General features: G+C 49.0%; 1 protein-coding gene across 1 annotated transcript; it reads left to right on the plus strand.

Moving 5' to 3' along the window:
- Positions 1-5,326: 5,326 nt before the first annotated feature.
- On the plus strand, positions 5,327-19,991 carry Mdc1 (mediator of DNA damage checkpoint 1). Its single transcript, XM_035450927.1, has 14 exons — positions 5,327-5,465; positions 6,874-7,254; positions 7,340-7,415; positions 7,811-9,069; positions 9,188-9,256; positions 9,407-9,499; positions 10,591-10,809; positions 11,288-11,331; positions 12,433-13,935; positions 14,018-14,140; positions 14,221-14,403; positions 14,676-14,801; positions 14,918-15,028; positions 17,731-19,991. The coding sequence occupies exons 1-14, from the start codon at positions 5,330-5,332 to the stop codon at positions 17,878-17,880; spliced, it is 4,473 nt and encodes a 1,490-aa protein (XP_035306818.1). The 5' UTR covers positions 5,327-5,329; the 3' UTR covers positions 17,881-19,991.
- Positions 19,992-20,141: the final 150 nt, after the last annotated feature.

Raw genomic sequence — 20,141 nt, forward strand, 5'->3', positions numbered from 1 at the left:
GGGCGGGAGATAGGCGGGAGCCCCTGGTCGCAGACAAAGCCTCTCCAGCCTGCCGCTGATTAGATCCGCCGATCACGTGCCAGCCGACCATTGGTCTGTGAGCCAGTGGCGAGCGCAGTCCTTTTTGGGAGTTGTAGTTCTCTATTGTCCACGCTGCAATATGAAGTTAGGCATGGGTGGATACTGTGGGAGGTTTAGTGGGTACCTTTCGTGTGGGTGTGATTGTATTTATTTTTAATGGAAAGTGACCTCGCACGAGATTCCTATCCTCTGTTCCTGAGAGAGGTTTTTGTGCTCTAAGAAGTTTTGGGACTTAACGGTAATTGGGATGTCTGAGGTGCCCTGAATTGGAGATGGGATGGGCGCGCCCTGCAAGCTGCCCACCGCAGTGGCTCTGGTAAAGGCGGACTGCATAGCTCAGCGGAAAGTCCGGAGAAATGTGGCACCCTGCCCTGATCTTACTATCTAGTTCTTTGTGGTCCCAAGACAGTAACTTCAGTGAGCAGCACTCCCTCGCATCCCTCCAGAAGAAAGGATGGCCCTCCGGCTCCTAAGGGAGTTGTCCCAAGGATGTTTCGAGAGAGAAACAAAATTGCAAGGATTTTTCAGACTAGAAGTGTTGCTTGGGACCGATGTTCAGAGAGAGAGAGAAAGCTGTAAACCTCGGCGGCGGGGGTGGGGTGGGGTTGGGCCTTTGGGACCACGCTGAAGACACCATGGTCGTCCTATCAATACAGACGATGAAATGGGATGCTTCTCAAGACACTTGGGTGAAGGAAGCCAAGTGGTCGTTTTCAGTTGGTTGGTTCTATTCGTTACGGGAGGCTGTGGCAGAGTCCAGGAACTGAGAAATGGGAGTCAGAGCCCAGAAGCTTTTCCCAGGGTTTCATTTGATAGAAACTGAGTATCCTGAAAGTGTAAGAGGGATACAAAATGATTCTAAGAGTCAGCAGGGGTGGTTCACACGGTTAACACCTGCTTTGTAACTCCAAGGCAGGAAGATCTCAGGAAGTACAAGGTCAATTGGGCTACTTAAGAGAGTTCCTGTACAGCCCGAGGTACAGCTTTAGACCCAGTTTCAGAATAAATAAATAATAAATAAATGAGTGGAAAATTAGTTTGTGTCCAACCTCCCACACAGTAGGATGGTTGAGGCAGAAGGATTCTTGTACGCTGAAGGCTAACCTGGTCTACAAAGTGAGAGCCTGTCTTGAAAACAAACCACACACGGGGCTGGAGAGATGACTCGGCAATTAAGAGCATTTGTCCTCGGAAAAAGAGCCAGGTTCGATTCCCATCACTATTTAAGGCTTTCCACTATGGGTAAGTCCTGTTCCAGGGAGCCCGGCACCCCCTTCCGCCCTCGGCAGGCATGTGGCACTCAGATAGTGCAGAGACAGACATCCAGACAAAATTCTAATACACATGAGTAAATACCTCCTCAAGAAAGAGAAAACAAAGGAAGGGGTGTGGTAAGCAGTATCAGGTCGTGAAGGAGAGGTGTGGACAGACAGGCAGGAGGATCAATGAGTTCACTGCTAACCTGGTCTAGGCCAGCCAGAGGTACATAGTGAGACCCTTTGTCAGAGAGAAAATGTATCAAAGACATTGCTGACATTCAGTCCATACACAGCTCAAGTTACCTTTTAAATAAAGGAACATTAAATAGCATTAATACCCCTTCATTCATTAAAAACACAATTAATTTGGGTCATGATAATAAGGAAAGAGATCAATTTTGTGTTACTTGAATTTGTCCCGTTAGCAGTAGGAACATGGGGAAGGAATCCAACTTACAGCTTCAAACAAACGTCTGCCAATTTGTTTATTGTGAACACAACGAGATAACCGATGGGAGAGAACTTAAAAACTATCCAAGCCCATTTCCTTGCTACGCTTTCATGTTTTGTGACGATAATAATTTTCTTTATCTCATTCCCATCTTTTGAAAGATGACAGATATTTTGAGGTTTTAGTAAAACAGTTTTGCCCACCCACGTCTGTTTTATTTAGGATCTTCCATTTAGGAAGGTGACCTCAAAATGTCCGTCATTTTACACACACACACACACACACACACACATATTCCTTGCTAAGCTTTCCAAATCAGAAGCAAATGGAATCCCTCTGCAACGGGGAGTTCTGGAGCGCCACGCCTACGGGCACCTTTCCAATCTGCAGTGTGCAGCCCGCAGCCACGACTGCAGCCCGCAAACCCTTCATTACACGTTGAGCCGGCCAGCGCCATTTCTGGGACGACCGAGAAGGGCGCTCTGGCCTCGGAACGACGTCTATGGTACGGCCCTTCTAGCCACTGCCGGCGACTGGCGCGAGACTCTATAGTAAGGCGTTTGGAAAATCGGCGCGGGAAGTGTGCGGCAGAGGACGTAGCGACGGAGGGTGGATGGGTGGGTGGGTCCAGGGTGCTAGCCAATCAGGGAGCCGGCGTCTCAGGCCACACCCCCTTTGCCTGTTAGCGGCGCTTGCTTCGGCTCCTTTCCCGCCGCCAGCCACGCTTTTTTTGAGCTGTGAGGGGGCGAGGCGGGGGCGGGGCTTCCGTCGCGGGATCCTAACCAATCGGCGCTCTCCGCTTCGTAAGAGACAGCTCCAGCAGCCAATCGGCCCGCCGAGACTCTTCCGGGGTTCGCTTTTCCCGCCACCGCGGTGGCGGCCGTTGCTGGCGGCGCGCGCGCGCGCGGGGTTTCCGTGGGTGAGTCGGCCGCCCGCGCCCGGGTTACCATCTTGATTCCTGCCGTGGCCACGCCAGAGGGGCGTGCCTGGCTGGGGTGTCACTGACTGGGCGGAGGTAGTTCGGGTTGTCGCTTCAGGGCCTCCCTCCTCTGCTAACCGCGGCCCAGGCGAAGGTTTGTTGACAGGGAATCTGTGGGCCGCCGGGTCAGCCAAAGATGGTCGCTCCTCACGGGGAGCAAGGGTCGTAGGCGTCGGCGCGGCTGACAGGACGGAGTTGACTTCCCTGTCAGCGGCTCGTGGCATCTTTATAGGTAAAAAAGAAAAGGTCTTCCCAGGCAGTTTTGAGGTTTTTGGTCGTCAGACTGTCCCTTCACGAGTAGCTCTCTGGCCTCGTAGCTCCCGAGAGAGGAGAGAGAGAGAGAGAGGAGAGGAGAGAGAGAGAGAGAGAGAGAGAGAGAGAGAGAGAGAGAGAGAGAGAGAGAGAGAGAGAGAGAGAGAGAGAGAGAGAGAGAGAGAGAGAGAGCAGGGTTTATTTTGGTTGAGGTGCCAGGTGCGCTTCCTCATTGTCAAGTCAATGAGACGGACGTGGTTGTGGGTGTGGGGAGATGCAGAGGCGGCTCCCCCGCTACCATCTGGAGTGTAGGGGAAAAAAAGCGTCTTGCCAGGGAGTTACATTAGGCAAGTTTGACTTGGAGCCCATCTATGTTGTAGTTTCTCCGCCTAAAAAGAAAAGAATAGTTTATACCTACAGGGTTTTTCGGAAGAATAAATGAATTAGACAAAGTATTAAAAATAGTTTGGCCCGGGTGGTGCTGGCGCATGCCTTTAATCTCAGCACTCAAGAGACAGAGACAGGTGGATCTCTGTGAGTTCGAGGCCAGCCTGATCCACAGAGTGAGTTCCGGGACAGCCAGAGCTGTTACACAGAGGAACCCTGTCTAAAAAGAACATCAAAACCTGGAGTTTGCACAAGGCCCTGAGTTTGATCCTCAGTAGCTCTCTGAGATCTGTGTGTCAGAGGTTAGAAGACAGTATATTTCATGTAGCAGTTTCTCAGCAACCCGTGCCTACACACGGGCCAGGCCTGGTTCTAAGGAAGGTGTCAGATCCTCTGGAACTGGAGTTATGAACTGCTGTGAGGGTTCTGGGAACTGAACCTCTTGAAGAACATGGCAGTTATCTTAACCACTGAGCCGTCCCTTTAACCGCTTAACTTGAACTTGCTATTTATTATTATTATTATTTATTATATTATTATTATTATTATTATTATTTTGTTTTTCTAGACAGGGTTTCTCTGTGTAGCATTGGAGTCTATCCTGGTACTCACTCTGGAGACCAGACTGGTCTCAAACTCAGCGATCCGCCTGCCTCTGCCTCCTGAGTGCTGGGATTAAAGGCATGCACCACCAAGGCCAGGCAATTTTATTATTATTTTTTATAAAGAGGTCCTAATATGTTGTCCCAGCTTACCTGGAACTCCTGGACTCAAGCAATTGCACTGCTTCAGCTTCCTTCAGCAGCTGGAACTGTGGACATACACTACCTCGATCCAGTTTATCATGCTTTTATATACTTTAAATAAAAGTACCCATTTTGGGGCTGGAGATATAGCTCAGTGGTAGAGCATTTGCCATGTGTGAGCCCTAGGTTTAGTTTCCAGTACCTAAAATCCCATGTAACATTCCTTTGTATATAATGTATATATAATGGTATACTTGGACCTTAATTCTTTGTCATGACCAAAAGTATAAATATACACATACATAATATTTTTGTTTTGTTTTGGGGAGCAAGGTCTTACTGTAACCAAGGGTGGTTTCTATACCCCACTCTTTTGAGACAGGGTCTAACTAGTAGCTCTGGCTGGCTTGGAACAGACTACATACACCAGGCTGGCCTTGAACTGACTCCTGCCTCCCAAGTGCTATAATCAAAGGCGTGTGTCACCCACCATGCCTGGCCAGGTCTCCAACTCTTAATATTCCTGCCTTGGGATTTCAGGTGCTGGAGTTACAGATATATGCCAACATCTTTTAATCAAAAGTTTTGTGTGTGTGTGTGTGTGTGTGTGTTGTTTTTAGACAGGGTTTCTCTGTGTAGCCCTGGCTGCCCTGGAACTCACTATGTAGAACAGGCTGGCCTTGAACTCAGAGATCTGCCTCTCTCTGCCTCCCAAATGCTGGGGTTAAAGGTGTGTGTCACCACTGGCTGGCCCCCAAAAAAGTTGTTTTTTTCCCATTGATAGTACTAAGTGTTGAACATATGGCCTCACATAGGCTAGCCAAACATTCTGTCACTGACATTCTTACTATCCATGCCCCACCCCAATATTTTTACATGCTTCAGAATGACAGAAAAGCATCACCTCATGGTGGCGCACACCTTTAATCCCAGCACTCAAGAGGCAGACACAGGTGGATCTCTGTCAATTTGAGGCCAGCCTTGTCTACAGAGTGAGTTCCAGGACAGCAGAGAAACCCTGTCTGGGAAGAAAGAAGGAAGGAAGGAAGGAAAGGCAGGCAGGAATCACCCCCACGTCACTCCACGTTCCTCCAGGGTTATCTCGTTATTTTTTCTCTACAAGTGTGTGTAAACCAATGACCAGAACAATGATAATGTGTTTCCCTCACAGGTCATGGAAAACACCCAGGTTATTGACTGGGATGCTGAAGAGGAGGAGGAGACAGAAATACCCAGTGGGTCCTTGGGGTATAGCTTGGAGCCTATAGGGCAGCTGCGTCTCTTCAGTAGTACTCATGGACCAGAAAGAGGTCAGGAGATATTGGGAGCTGAATGAGTATTGGGTCTTGTCTTCTCCTTAGAGGCAGTTGGATCATTGGTAAACCTTATGTATGTTTCTAAGAGGATAATAATTGTTGTACTAGGGATGACAAAGAGGCCACCTGAGTTGACTGTTCCAGGCGGGTACCCTGTACTTTCTGGGAGTGTTTTTCTTTTGTTAGGAGAAAATGAAGAGCTCCGAATAAAAATAGAATGTGGGAGCTGAAGAGATGGTTCAGGGACTAAGAGTGCTTACTGCTCTTGAAGAGGACCTGGTTTAGGTTTGCAGCACCCACATGGTGGTCAAAACCACCTGTAGCTCTGGTTCCAGGGGATCTGATGCTCTCTTCTGACCTTGGGTACCTGAACATATATGGTGGACATAAACTCATGCAGGTGCACACATATACATAAATAATGAGTAAATAAAAAATTTATTTATTTTGAGACAGGGTTTCTCTGTCTAGCTCAGACTGTCCTAGAACTCAGAGCGATCTGCCTGCCACTGCCTCCTCCTGAGTGCTGGGATTAAAGGTGTGTGCCATCACTAAAGGGCATAAAATTTTTAAAAGGTAAAATACATTGTGGCCTAGAAATGGATATGTAACACAACTGAGCAGTATACTTACAATGATTGCGATGGTTAGATTTATATTGTGTGTATTGTTTTTCTTCGAGACAGAGTATATATGTAGCCCTTGCTGTCCTGGAACTCACTATGCAGACTGGCCTCAAACTCACAGAAACCTACCTGCCTCTGCCTTTCAAATGCTAGAACTAAAGTCATGTGCTAATATGCCCAGCCTATATTGTGTATTTTATTACAATAAGAAACTCCCTTTGGGCATGGTGGTGCATGTCTGTGATCCCTGTACTCAGGAGGTGAGGTTGAGGATAACCTAGGCCACATAGCAAGTCCGAAAACAATCTGGGTTACATAGTGAGACCCTGGATCAAAAACAAAGCAAGGGCAGTAGCTCAGGGAAAGAGTGCTTAGCTAGCATGCATGAAACTGTTTTCGGATCTGTTGGAACAATACCGATGAGGTGAGTAGATAGAATATTACAGCAAAGTGATGTATTGTGAATGCTCTTCTACGCTGGTGTGCCCATTGTTCTTAACCCTGTGAGAGCTTTGAGTGAGCAGTAGGTACCATCTTCATTCAGGCCAGGACTCTGCCCTTACTCTTTAATGTTTCTTCTTCTTTTTTTTTTTTTTTTTTTTTTTTTTTTTTTAAGACAGGATTTCTCTGTGGCTTTGGAGGCTGTCCTGGAATTAGCTCTTGTAGACCAGGCTGGTCTCGAACTCACATAGATCCACCTGCCTCTGCCTCCCGAGGGCTGGGATTAAAGGTGTGTGCCACCAACGCCCAACTTAATGTTTCTTCTTGATCCTTAGATTTCCCACTCTACCTTGGCAAGAATGTAATTGGCCGAAGCCCCGACTGCTCTGTGGCCCTGCCTTTTCCATCCATCTCTAAACAGCATGCAGTAATTGAAATCTCAGCTTGCAACAAAGCCCCTATCCTCCAGGATTGTGGGAGCCTCAATGGCACTCAACTGGTAAAGCCCCCAAAGGTCCTAACCCCTGGAGTGAGCCATCGTCTGAAGGACCAGGAATTAATTCTGTTTGCAGACTTTCCCTGCCAGTACCGTCGCTTGGATGTCCCTCCACCTTTGGTCTCTCGGGGACTTCTAACTATAGAGAAGACCCCCAGAATACAGGGAGGGTCCCAAACCTCCAGAGTTTTGTTGGCTGAGGATTCGGAGGAGGAAGTAGGTAAGTTTGTGCCTTGGGTGTATGTGTGTGAAGAGACAGGAATGAGGGTGTAAACTGTCAATTTATTTCTTCCTGTTCTTGCCAGATTTTCCTTCTGGAAGGTATGTGGCAAATGGATCAAGGAATCCAACGTCTCCATCAGCAACAGTAGTACCAGAAAGGTGAGTAGCAAAGTACCAGATGCCTGGATCTTTTGTTTTGTTTTGTTTTTAAACAGTCTCTGTAGCCCAAGCTGGTCTTAGACTCCTGGCAGACCTCTGGGTTCAGTATCAGGATTGGGACGATAGGGTTGAGCTTCCTTAACTGGTTTTAGACACCTCGGCCTTTGAATAAAGAGTCGGTCTTGAATAAATGAGGTGATTATCTTGACAGGTGGAGCCGAGAGCCTAGGCATAATTACTTCCTCAGCTGAATTAAATTATGAAGAGTACTTGTGGTGTGCTCAGTGGGGATGGGAAGACACCTGGCAGCAGTGCCTGCTCACTCTCAGGGCCCTCACAGCGGAGTGGGGTGGCCTATCCAGGGAGTACATTCTGTGGGCTCTCTGTCTTTGCAGTGATGAAGAGGGGTCTTCTCCAGCCCAAAGTGTCCGTGGGCCGTCTTTGCCCTTTGACTTGGGCAGTGACACAGATGAAGAGCTATGTCCACAGCCAGCAGTTGGGGAGTCCTCTTCAGTTGCCAGGGATGGTGCTGCTGCAGAGGCCAAGCAGCTGGAAGCTAATGGAGTGACATCTGGTATCCAGCTGGTACTGGCTCAGCCTGCTGAGCAAAAGCTCAGAGATGCAAAAGTCAAGAGTGAGGCTGGCAATGGAGCGGCTGTGGTTGGGAGGGGCTCCACTGTGGGTAAGGACAGCAACACGGAAATGGGTGAAGAACACCAGCCTTCCGGCTTTGTGGACAGCGATACAGACGTGGAAGAAGACAGGATCCCTGTGACCCCCCCTGTAGTTCCGGGGAAGAAGCAAGTCCTGCTTGGAGTTGGTAAAAAGGACCCTGGAGCACCTGTCGTGACCCATCTGCAGGACAGCCCAGCTGGTCGTGGCACAGGTGTGGAAGAAGGCAAGACTCCAGTGGCTGGCCCTCCAGAGAGAAACCACACGGCCATGGTGATCAGCAGCGACACAGATGAGGAAGATGGAGTCTCAGCAGCAGTCACCTTGGCCCATCTGAAAGACAGGGGGATGGCTCTGTGGAGCAGGGAGCCAGGCATGGAAGAGGTCAAGTCCCAACCACAGGTCCTCGTAGAACGAAGCCAGAGTGCCTCTGGGAAAGACAGTGACACAGACGTGGAGGAGGAAAAGAGAGAAGTGGTCCCTGACAGCCCCATGGACACAGATGAGGCTCTTACTGTCCCACATTCAGAGAGCCAAGCTCCCCATAGAGCCAGTGATGATGTAGACCAGGGTGTGGATATGGGCTCCCCTGGTGGTCAGCTAGAGGGAAACCAGGCCTCCTCTGCCACAGTAGAAGACAGTAGTGCACAAGCAGGGAAGGAAGTCCTGCCTCCTGAGGAGGCCTGGGAAACAGCTGTGGAGGAAGGCTCATCTTCAGCAGCGGCAGATGTAAGACAAAGCAAGCAGCCAGGAGTAGAAGATGCTGGGACAGAGTGGGCTGCAACTGTTTGTGAGCAGGCGAGCATGCTTGAGGTGGGGGTCCAAGGCAGGTCACCTGCTACACTGGTAGAGCCAGTGGTGGTGCCTACAGCTACTCTGGGGGATCCCACTCAGCCACAGAGAGAGGGAGCCCAGACCCCCACAGGAAAGGAGAGAGGAGTACAAATGGGCAGGACCAAGAATGCCAAAGACTGCCGTGATGGTAAGTGCTGCTCTCTGCTCTGCCCTTGACCCCTGAAGTAAACTGGCTGTAAGAGTCAGGAGAGAACTGTAGAAGTCTGAGGGTGAGTTGTCATTCTGTCTGTCTCTTATCTCCTCAGCAGAGTCTGAAGATGTGTGCCTTCCGGCTACCCAGTGCTTTGTAGACAGGGAGGGCCAGAGCTCAGAAGGTGAGGACCTTGTGTTGTTTGGGTCATCTGAGTGCCAGTAAGAGCCAGGGGATTAGATTGGCAGTCCTAGAAAGATGGTATGGCCAAGATGGGGCATGGGGCACAGGCATTCTGGGAGGAGCTGTGCTCCAGCCGTCTTTTCTTGTGCAGCTGTCCAGAGTTTGGAAGATGAGCCTACGCAAGTCTTTCCATGCACTCTTCCCCAAGAGCCTGGGCCTTCCCACCTCAGCCTGCAGACGCCAGGTACAAGATAGTCTCTGTGAGCCCTCAGCCTTGTATCCTTTCTCGTCCTCTTCTGCTGTGTCCTTTAATGCTGTGTCCTGTGTTAGATGTGTCTGTATCACATCATGTCTGTGGGCATGCCTGGTGCCCACAGAGGTCAGTGCTGCTGACTGTTGAGCATCTCTCCAGCCTCTCATACTCTTGTTTGTGTGGAGACGAGGAGCTCATGTAGCTGAGGATGATTTGAACTTGTGGGTCTCCAAGTGCTGGGCATCAGGAAAAAATCCATACCAGGTGTGGTGATACACATTGGGCGGCAGAGGCCGGAGCTCAGGACCAGCCTGGACTACATTGAAAGTTTGAGGCCTGGACTATATGAGACCTTATCTCAAAAAAAAAAAAACAAAAAAAAACAAAAAAACAAGATGGAGCTGGGTTATCCCAGCACTTGGGAGGCAGAGGCAGGTGGGTCTCTGAGTTCAAGGCCAGCCTGGTCTATAGAACAAGTTCTAGGACAGCCATGGCTACACAGAGAAACCCTGTCTCAGGAAGGGGAAGAAGATGGGCTGGAGAACTGGCTGGCAGCTGTTGTAGAGGACAGAGTTCATCCCTGTCAGGCAACTGACAACCACCTGAGAGAGACTCCAGTTTCTGGAGATCAAGGCCCTCTCAGATACACACACACACACACACACACACACACACACACACGATATACGCACATACATATGAAGAAACATTTCTAAATACATCTTAAAAGATAAGATAACACATCAAAGCAGATTCCTGGGTCTTACCCTGATTCTAGTTCAGGAGATTTGGGATTGGCCCAGAAACTCAATTTTTGTGTCTACATGCCAGAGGTTGAACTCAGGGCTTTATGCATGCCAGGTGAATGCTCTCCTCAGCCACATACACAGTCCTTATTTTCCAGATGAGCCTCCTGAAGGAGAGATTATAATCTTCTAAATAGTATTCAGTGTCATAACTACCACCCTTACTTCTAGCTTGCCTTAAGTAACCCACTTAGCCTTTTGTGAGTCTTAGCCTAGTTCTTAGCCTTATTGTCTTTTTTACCTGCATGCCTATTTCCTTTTTCTGATCCTCTTTAGGTCCAGGTGCCCAGGATGTGCCTTGGGAAGTCTTAGCTACACAGCCGTTTTGTCTGAGAGAAGCTGAGGCCTCTGAACTGCAGCTCATGGACACCCACCCTGCAGCTCATGAATCCCACCCATCTGTGTCTAGTGCATCAGCAGGACAGCAGCATCTGGTTCACACAGAGCCGCTGGGAATTGAAGGCGGAGAGATGCAAACTGTGGAGAAAGCCATGGGTATACCAAAGAACACAGCAGACAGTTGGGGGAAGACGTGACGGGTGGGGGGAAGAACTCCTCAGGGTGGAGAGGACCAAGGAAGGTGCTGGCTAGAGACAGACAGGGATAGAGTCTGGCTTGGGGAAGGGGGTGGACCCTGAAGGGAGTAAGGAGAGTATGAAGGGAGAAATGGAGATGTGCAAAGACACACAGAAGAGACACAAGTGGGGAAGCAGAAGTGACCCTGGATAGAGGGGCGACAGGGAGGGAGCGAGCCCTGGGTTAGGCATGGGGGACCTTGAGGGACTTGCATCAACCCTGATAGTCTCTGGGAGCCAGGGAGATGGAGGAAAGGGGGACCTTTGAGTCTTGGGAGGCAGCCGAGAGGGAAGCAAGGGCGGCATGCTATGTAACCTCTTAACAGCTGGCCCCTGGGCGGGACCCTGAGCTGCGGGCTGCACAGCACTCATCCTCTCCTGTTTTATTCTCTGATTAGGCCAATTGAGTTGCAAGATGGCATCTGCTGGAGAGGACTCAAGGGTGAGCTACATTTTTGTCCTGCTCCTACTTCACATGTTGTCCCCGTCCCTGCAGCCACATTGCCTAGCCTGCCTTTAATCTGTACCTTTGTTTATAGTTCCTGTTTTCCTAACTGCATGCACATCTATGCATGTTTGTGAGGGTGTGTGTTTGGGGGCGGTGAGTGAGGAAGCCTAGTGACAAGCTGTACGTTATTCTTCAGGAACCACTCAACTTTTTTGAAGGGTGGGGGTCAGGATCCTGAGCTGTCTTAGAATTTGCTGACATAGACTGGGATGCTAGACCAGCAAGCTCTGAGGGCAGTCATATCTACCTGCCTAGCACTGGGTGACAAGCATATGTCACTCTGCCTGGCTTTTATTCCATGGGTTCTGGAGATCAAATTCAGATCCTAGTTGCTTGCTTTGCCTACTGAACTGTTTCCCTAGTCCCACATTCCCGTTTTCTTCATTGTCACTCATTACTTGGCGTCTATTCCTGTGTCCCATTGTTCCCAAGTGGCAGTTCCCTTTATTGACTCACAAATCTCTTTGTGCTACTGCCCTATCTGCCCAGCCGTGTCTTAGTTACTGTGTACACCCACCTGTACAGAACACTGTACTAAAGTTATGAAGAGAGATCCCTTATGGTATCCAAAAGATTGCTTCCTCTCTCAAGGAGTTCCTAGCCTAAAGAGAGGACACAGAAAGAAGTGGCCAGTGAGCATGCTGTGACCATCAACAGAATCAAAGCCAGTCGTACTAACCTAACGGGCCTGTCATCCTAGCACTTGGCAACAGAGGTAGAAGAATAAGTGGAGGACACTGCAGTCACATGAGGCCCTTCTTCAGAAACACTAGGATAGATCAAGATCCATGCTTACCTCTTTTTTTTTTTTAATTATTTTATGTTCATTGGTGTTTTGCCTACACATATGTCTGTGTGAGAGTGTCAGATCCCCATGGAACTGAGGTTACAGACAGTTGTGAGCTGCCATGTGGGTGCTGGGAATTGAACTCAGGTCCTCAGGAAGAGCAGCCAGTGCTCTTAACCACTGAGCCATCTCTCCAGCCTGGCCCACCTCCTTCTTGCTGCCTTTTATCACTTGCTTTTCCTCCTCAGGGTGATCCAGAACCCTCGGCCCATCGCCTGCTTTCTCCAGTTCCTGAAGCTTCTTCTCCACCTCAGAGTCTGCTCACCTCTCAGAGCCAAAAGCCGTCTACACCCCAGTCTCTGTTACTTACCTCTCCCCCTTCTGAGCTACACCTTCCTGAAACTCCTCACACCAAGCCTAATGTCAGGCCTCGGCGGTCCTCCAGGATGACCTCCTCCCCACACTCCTCTGCTGCCCTTAAGCCCTATACTACCTGCCCCACAAACCTGCCTGCTGCCCCTAGACCAACATCTCGGGCTACTCGGGGCAGGGGCAGGGCAAATAGGTCCTCTACCAGGACCCCGGAACCAGTTGTCCCTACAGACTCTGAGCTTCAACCTCCCACCTCCACAGAACAGTCTGTCATCCCCAAACCCACATCTCCAGTCACTCAGGGCAGCATAAATGGTTCCTTTGTTAAAACGCCTGAACCAGTTGTTCTCACAGGTCCCAAAATCCAGCCTCCCACCTCCACAGAACAGCCTGTTACCCCAAACCCCACACCTCAGGCCACTCGGGGCAGGCCACATAGGTCTTCCATCCAGACCCCAGAACCACTTACTCCCACTGGTCCTGACCTCCAGCCTCCCACCTCCACAGAACAGCCTGTCATACCTAAACCCACATCTCGGGCTGCTCGGGGCAGGTCACGTAAGTCTTCTACCAGGACCCCAGAACCAGCTGTCCCCACTGGTCCTGACCTCCAGCCTCCCACCTCCACAGAACAGCCTGTCACACCTAAACCCACATCTCGGGCCACTCGGGGCAGGTCACGTAAGTCTGTCAGAACCCCAGAACCAGCTGTCCCCACTGGTCCTGACCTCCAGCTTCCCACCTCCACAGCTCTGGGCACTTTGGGAAGGGCATGTAAGTCCTCCATTGAGGATTCTGAATCAGTTGGACCAGTAGCCTCTGATTTTGAACCTCCCATCTCCACAGACCTTGTTGCCCCTGAGGTGACAGGTCAGAGCATAACACTAAAGTCTTCACCACTAAGTGCTTCTCCAGTTTCTGCCACCTCTGAACTCCAGCCACCTGTCCCCACAGCCCAGCCTGTTCTCCTGGAGCCCATTCCTCAAGCCAACCACCGAAGGCGGCGGAAGGCTGCTGGGAAACGGGGCTCCCACACAGTTCCCATTGGCCAAAAGCCTTACTCTGCACCCTCTGAACCTGGTTCCCAATCTTCAATCAATCAAGGCTTGGCATTGGAAGCCGCTGAGTCTATTACTGTTGCTCCTGAGCCTGCTGTTTCCCAGGCTCCAGAGACCTCCACTCAGAATCCCGTGGTGCAAAATGAAGCAGCTGGGAGATCAGGGCTCATTCCCAAGCCCCAGCCTGAGGTTTCTCGATCCCGCAAGAAGCCTTCTACTACCACAACCTCACCAATTCAAAAACGTCCCCGAAGACAAATACCCCAGAAGACAATAGTCCCCAAGGAAGAAGATCCTGAGGAAATGCCAGTGAAGGAAGAGGTAAGAGTACAGACAGCTGGGGCCCCTAGGTAGGAGCAAGAGTTATAGGAAGGACTCAAACGCCCAATGTGATGTTTTTTAGCCTCAGGAGATAGCAATTCCAACACCCGGCAAAAGAAAGAGGGACCGTGTAGAGGATGAGACCCAGGGAAACCCAAGTCGGAGCCGGCGGGCTAAACCTAACCAAGAAGCAGCAGCCCCCAAGGTAGGAGATGAGGGGCTGGGGACTGAGAGGTGAGTGCTGCTGATGAGGGTTGCTGTGACCACCTTCACTCCATCCCCCAGGTACTGTTCACAGGAGTTGTGGATTCTCGGGGAGAGCGTGCAGTCCTGGCTCTGGGTGGCAGTCTAGCCAGCTCAGTAAATGAGGCCTCCCACTTGGTCACTGATCGCATCCGAAGAACGGTCAAGTTCTTGTGTGCCCTGGGGAAGGGCATCCCTATCCTCTCCCTGAACTGGCTGTATCAGGTAAGAAGCCAGAAGACGAGGAGTGGCAGGAAAGGAAAGGCCCGCTCACCTACCCTCAAGGAAGCAGTGGGAGGAAAGGAGGTGGAGAATGGAGCACCCGTGAGGCCAAGACTGCTTTGAATAGATATTTCTTGTTAGGGCCTGAATGAATCAGTGGTAGAGCACTTGCCTAGCATGCTTGATGTCTTGGGGTCATTCCTCAATACTGTGGAGGAGAGGAAGACACAAGGAGTTTTCAGATGAAAAGGTGTCCTGCCCGTTCTTTCCCTTAGTCCAGAAAGGCTGGTCACTTCCTGCCACCTGATGACTACTTGGTGACTGACCCTGAACAAGAGAAGAACTTTAGCTTCAGCCTTCGGGACTCCCTGAGCCGGGCTCGGCAACAAAAACTGCTGGAGGTGAGAGGCTGCCTTCTGCACCATGCTTCCCTACTACCCCTGGTACCCCCAAGAGGTTTCCCAATCGCCTTAGCCTCTCAGTGCAGACATCTGTCTCCACCACTCCTCTTCCTTAGGGCTATGAGATTTACGTGACCCCTGGAGTGCAGCCACCCCCACCTCAGATGGGCGAGATCATCAGCTGCTGTGGGGGCACCAACCTGCCCAGCATGCCCCAGTCCTATAAGGTAGGGCAGGCCTGGCCTGGCCTTAGCAGTGGGGAGAGCACAGGGTGGAGGGAAGGGAAGAGGCGCTGACACCAGTGGGCTTAGCTGTGTTTCCAAGTAGCCAGGTGTGGTGCCACACCACACATTGGCATTACAGCTCTGCAAGAGGAGCAGAAGTTCTAGGGATATACGCATGTGGAATAGCAGTCTGGACTGCATGGGACTCTGTTCCCCCACCCCCCAGATATTTTTTTTAATCTATATTATGTACAGAGAATAGGGACTGGAGAGATGATGGCTCATTGGTTAAGAAACTTGTTGCTGTATCCTGAGCACGAGATCCCAGCACCCACATCAGGTGTCTTACAAACACTAACTCCAGTAAAAAGGAATTTGAAACCCTCTGTCTCCCAAGTGCTGGAATTAAAGGCAAACAGACACACACACACACACACACACACACACACACACACACACACACACACACAATTATGTGTCAATATTTTCCAGATTCTTTTCGAGAATGTATTTTATTACAATTCCTCATATTTGTTTAATTTACTTATTAAGACTTATTTATTGCCTGGCATTGGTGGCACATGCCTTTAATCCCTGCACTTGGGAGGCAGAGGCAGGCAGATCTCTGTGAGTTCAAGGCCAGCCTGGTCTACAAAGCTAGTTCCAGGACAGCCAGAACTATTACATAGAGAAATCCTGTCTCGAAAAACAAACAAACAAAAGTTACTTATTTTATGTGTGTAGATTTTTCACCGGATTGTATGTCTATGCACCATTTGTGTACCTGGTGTTGGTAGAGGTCAGGCACTGGTCAGGCACTCCTGAAACTGGAGTTACAGATTGCTATGAGCACCATGTGGGTGCTGGGAACCAAACCTGGGTTCTCTACAAGAGCAACAGGTGCTATTAATTGCTGAACCTCTCCACTCCCATTTATTTTAATTTAAAAAAAAGTCCATATACTTTGTATTCATATGCAATAGTTTCAATTATGCAACTCCCCCCCCCCCCAGACAGGGTTTCTCTGTGTAGCTTTGGAGCCTGTCCTGGAACTCGCTCTTGTAGACCAGGCTGGTCTCATTTCTTTTTCTTTCTTTCTTTTTTTTTTTTTCCGAGACAGAATGTGGTGATATTTATGGTTTAATAAAGATTGCCTGAAGTATCAGAATGCAAAGCCAGCTACACTATTTAGCCATAGAAGCCAAGCGGTGGTGGTATACACCTTTAATCCCAGGACTCTGGAGACAGAGGTAGATGGATTTCTGTTAGCTCAAGGCTACATTGAACTGCATGAGATTGATCCACTCTAAAAGAGAAACAGCCCATACAAAGGTCTTAGCACTTGGGATCCCATGCCTTTAACCCCAGGACTTGAGAGGTATAAAGGGAAGAAGCAAAGGGTCACATGTGGCAGTCAGTCTCCAGCCATGCTGAAGGAGAGCATAGCAGTCTGGGATTGCATTCTGATGATTGGTGGAGATGGGATCTCACAATTTAGTCTGAGCTAGACGTCAAGAGCTAGTGGCTTAACTGCTTTGCTTAACTGACTGTCAGCTTGAACCCCAATATCTCTGGGTTTTTAATATTTGTGTTACAACAGGGTTTCTCTGTAGCTTGGAGCCTGTCCTGGAACTCGCTCGGTAGACCAGGCTGGCCTTGAACTCACAGAGATCCGCCTGCCTCTGCCTCCCAAACATTGAAGAACTCCCATTTCTTAAAAACCAAAAAGCCAGAGTTCATATAAAGCCTATATATTTGCTGGGCAGTGGTGGAGCACACCTTTAATCCCAGCACTCAGGAGGCAGAGGCAGGCGGATCTCTGTGAGTTTAAGACCAGCCTGGTCTACAAGAGCTAGTTTCAGGACAGCCTCCAAAGCCACAGAGAAACCCTGTCTTGAAAAACAAAACAAAATAAAAAGCCTATATATTTGTTATATTACCTGGTTTTCTTCCACCCACCCGAACCCCGCCTGCCTTTATAGAAGCTGACTTCCCAACAGAGACTAGATTGCTGTCCCTGGTAATACTCCCCAGTCAGGCTTTTCTGTGTATTCCCTTGTTTGTATCATTTTTATCTTATCCCACTATATTCTGTGTTTCTTGCAAATTGTAATTATAAAAGCAGCAATGGGGGCTGGGAATGGAGTTCAGATGGCATCTGCTTGCCCAGCTAGTATATACAACTCTGGGTTTGATACCCAGCACTCATGAACTGGACTCAGTAATAAAGACCTGTAATCCCAGCACCCGGGAGGTGGAGTCAAGAGGAGCCAGGTGGCGGTGATGGCACACACCTTTATAAATAAATAAATAAATAAATAAATAAATAGTGTCCTTGCCCCAAAGGTTAACTCAAACAGTTCAGCCCACCTTTTTTTTGTTTGTTTGTTTTGTTTTGTTTTGTTTTTCAAGACAGGGTTTCTCTGTGGCTTTGGAGTCTGTCCTGGAACTTGCTCTTGTAGACCAGGCTGGTCTCGAACTCACAGAGATTTCCCCCTGCCTCTGCCTCCCGAGTGCTGAGACTAAAGGCGTGCACCACCACCACCCGGGGCAAGGACACTTGATAGGATAGGCAGTGTGCTTCATGCATGCTATACATATACTGTAAATGTATGCAGTCTCAGTTCTGAGACAGCTTTTAGGGCTCTGACCCTGCACCTGTTCCAGGCCCTTCCTTCCTAACTGTCTCTGCTGTGTCTTTACAGCCTTACCGAGTTGTCATAACTTGCACTGAAGACCTACCTCGCTGCGCTATCCCATCTCGACTGGGGCTGCCCCTCCTCTCTCCTGAGTTCCTCCTGACTGGAGTGCTAAAGCAGGAAGTCACACCAGAGGCCTTTGTCCTTTCAAATTAGGAAATGTTCTCCACCTAAAAAAAAAATCTACCTCTACCCTCTCAGACCAGCAAACATTCCTAGAAAATATTTGAAAAAAGGAACACACACAATTAAGACTACACAAGGTGGTCCACACCTTTTATCTCAGTCAGCACTTGGAAGGCAGAAGTAGGCAGATTTTTATGAATTCCAGGCCAGCCAGGGCTACCTAGTGAAATTCTGTCTCAAAAACCAAAATAAAAAACAAAAAACCCTCAAGGTCTAAGATGTATTGTATTGATACAACTTCTTTGGGAATGTGTATAAGACCAAAGAGTTTTTGAAAAAGAAAAAGGATTTTTTTCCCCCCTAAGATATCCATTTTTAAATTGGCCAACCCAAGCTGGGGTTGTGGTGGTGTGGCAGAGCACTTGTCATCAGTGGTGAAGGCCCTGGTTCAGTCAGCAGCCTGCAGCCACAATGGCTAAGCCGCTGTTGCAGTCCCAGCACCCTGCCTGGTTTTGGCCCCCTTCCTTGTCTTCCCGGGATTCTTACCAGTTCCCAGGCATACCTGACTGAGAAGATGAGGGTGGCTCATGGGATGTTTTCTGGTCTGTGACTCCTGGATAGAAAGGGCTTTTAGTTTTGCTGCACATGGCCTGCTTTTCCAGTGTTTGCTGTTAGCTTTGGTCATCTCTGTGGAGGGTCGGTTGCTCACTCAGCCTCCCTAATGGTGAATTTCTGGAGTGGCATAAGACCGTTTTGAACTTGCATTCATTTATCAGTATCGATTTAGAGTAAATCGGTAAATCGCATTTGTTTTTAAAAGCTGGTCACTTTCTAGGGTGTGGAGAAAGTAGGACTCTTGGGTACTGCTCGTGTTTGGTTTGGCCTCTGCAGTCAACAGTTTGCAAGTTCCTTTGAAGATAAGTAAAAAGCTGGTCAGGAGCATTTCCCATAGTCCCAGTATGTAGACGCTGAAGCAGGATGGCCAAAAGTCCCAGTTCAGAATGGGTTACTGAGGAAAACCCTGTCTTAACAGAAACAGGGTTTTGTTTGTTTTGTGTTTTTCCGAGGTTAGTTTTCATCATCTCTATGGTAGGTCATCTGGCCTGCCTGATAACCATATGACCCAGCAGAATGGCTCTGCCCCCTGCACTTGGCCTCGAATTCCAGCTGTGCAGGTAGGGGCAAGTGGGATCAGAAGTTCAAGGTCAGCTTTGGCTACATAGCAAATTGGAGGCTAGCCTAAAGCTACAAGAGACTCAAAAATGAAAAACAGGCACTTGATGTTTTTTTTGGGGGGGGGAAGTATGTTTTTTTTTTTTTAATGCTTCCTAGGCAATCACTTTGCCACTTAGCCTCATTCCAGCCCCTTATTACTTTTCAAGATGGCCAAATATAGAAGTACTGTAGACGGCTGGGCAGTGGTGGCACACAACTGTAACCACAGCACTCAGGAGGCAGAGCAGGTGAAACTCTGAGTTCAAGACCAGCCTGGTCTACAGAGCTAATTCCTGGACAGCCAGGACTACACAGAGAAACCCTGTCTCGAAAAGCCAACAGAAACCGTAGATGTTTGTTCAGCAAGGATGAAGATATAAATGTGCTGTGTGCACAAAAAGGAATGCTCAGACATGAAGTATTTGAGGGCGAGTGTCAAGAAGACCCTAAGTAAAAGGCCCAGACACAGAGGACACATTTGATTCCATCTGCCTGAGATAGATCCAGAATGGGTGAATTCATGAAGGTAAGAATAGATCAGTGTTGGGCTGGAAATATGGCTCTGAGGTTAAGAGCACTGACTGCTCTTCCAGAGGTCCTGAGTTCAATTCCCAGCAACCACATGGTGGCTCACAACCATCTGTAATGAGATCTGGTGCCCTCTTCTGGTGTGCAGGCATACATGGGGGCAGAATGTTGTATACATAATAAACTCTTTAAAAAAAAAAAAAAACAGATCAGTGCATCCCAGACTCTGAGGACAGGGGTGCTGCTCAAGGAGTCTAGCGTTTCATTGTGAGAAGTTGAGAGTATTGGAGCCAGAAAGAAAGAGGTTGTACATAGTGCAGAATATTAAATGCTACTGTGCTAAATGTCTCTTTTTTATGTGAATTTCATTTCAATAAAAATATAGTTGCTACTTTGTATACTTTTCTGCAATGCTTCCAGAACTACTCTGGTGTTGTATATGTCACCTAGTTGCCCTCTCCAGGTGAGGGCATCAAAGTCGGCCTGTTCACACCCCTGCCGTATGCTGTGCCTCTATGGATTTTACTTTTGAGGGTGTTGGGGATTCA

Source organism: Cricetulus griseus (genome assembly GCF_003668045.3).
Source record: "Cricetulus griseus strain 17A/GY chromosome 1 unlocalized genomic scaffold, alternate assembly CriGri-PICRH-1.0 chr1_0, whole genome shotgun sequence".
Lineage (NCBI taxonomy): Eukaryota > Metazoa > Chordata > Mammalia > Rodentia > Cricetidae > Cricetulus > Cricetulus griseus.

Bases quoted from the DNA above. Each gene is read 5' to 3' on its own strand.
- Mdc1 (XM_035450927.1), top strand. From the start codon at position 5,330: ATGGAAAACACCCAGGTTATTGACTGGGATGCTGAAGAGGAGGAGGAG. The intron at 7,416-7,810 runs GTGAGTAGCAAA...CTGTCTTTGCAG, and splicing joins GCAACAGTAGTACCAGAAAG to TGATGAAGAGGGGTCTTCTC. The intron at 9,070-9,187 runs GTAAGTGCTGCT...TTATCTCCTCAG, and splicing joins TGCCAAAGACTGCCGTGATG to CAGAGTCTGAAGATGTGTGC.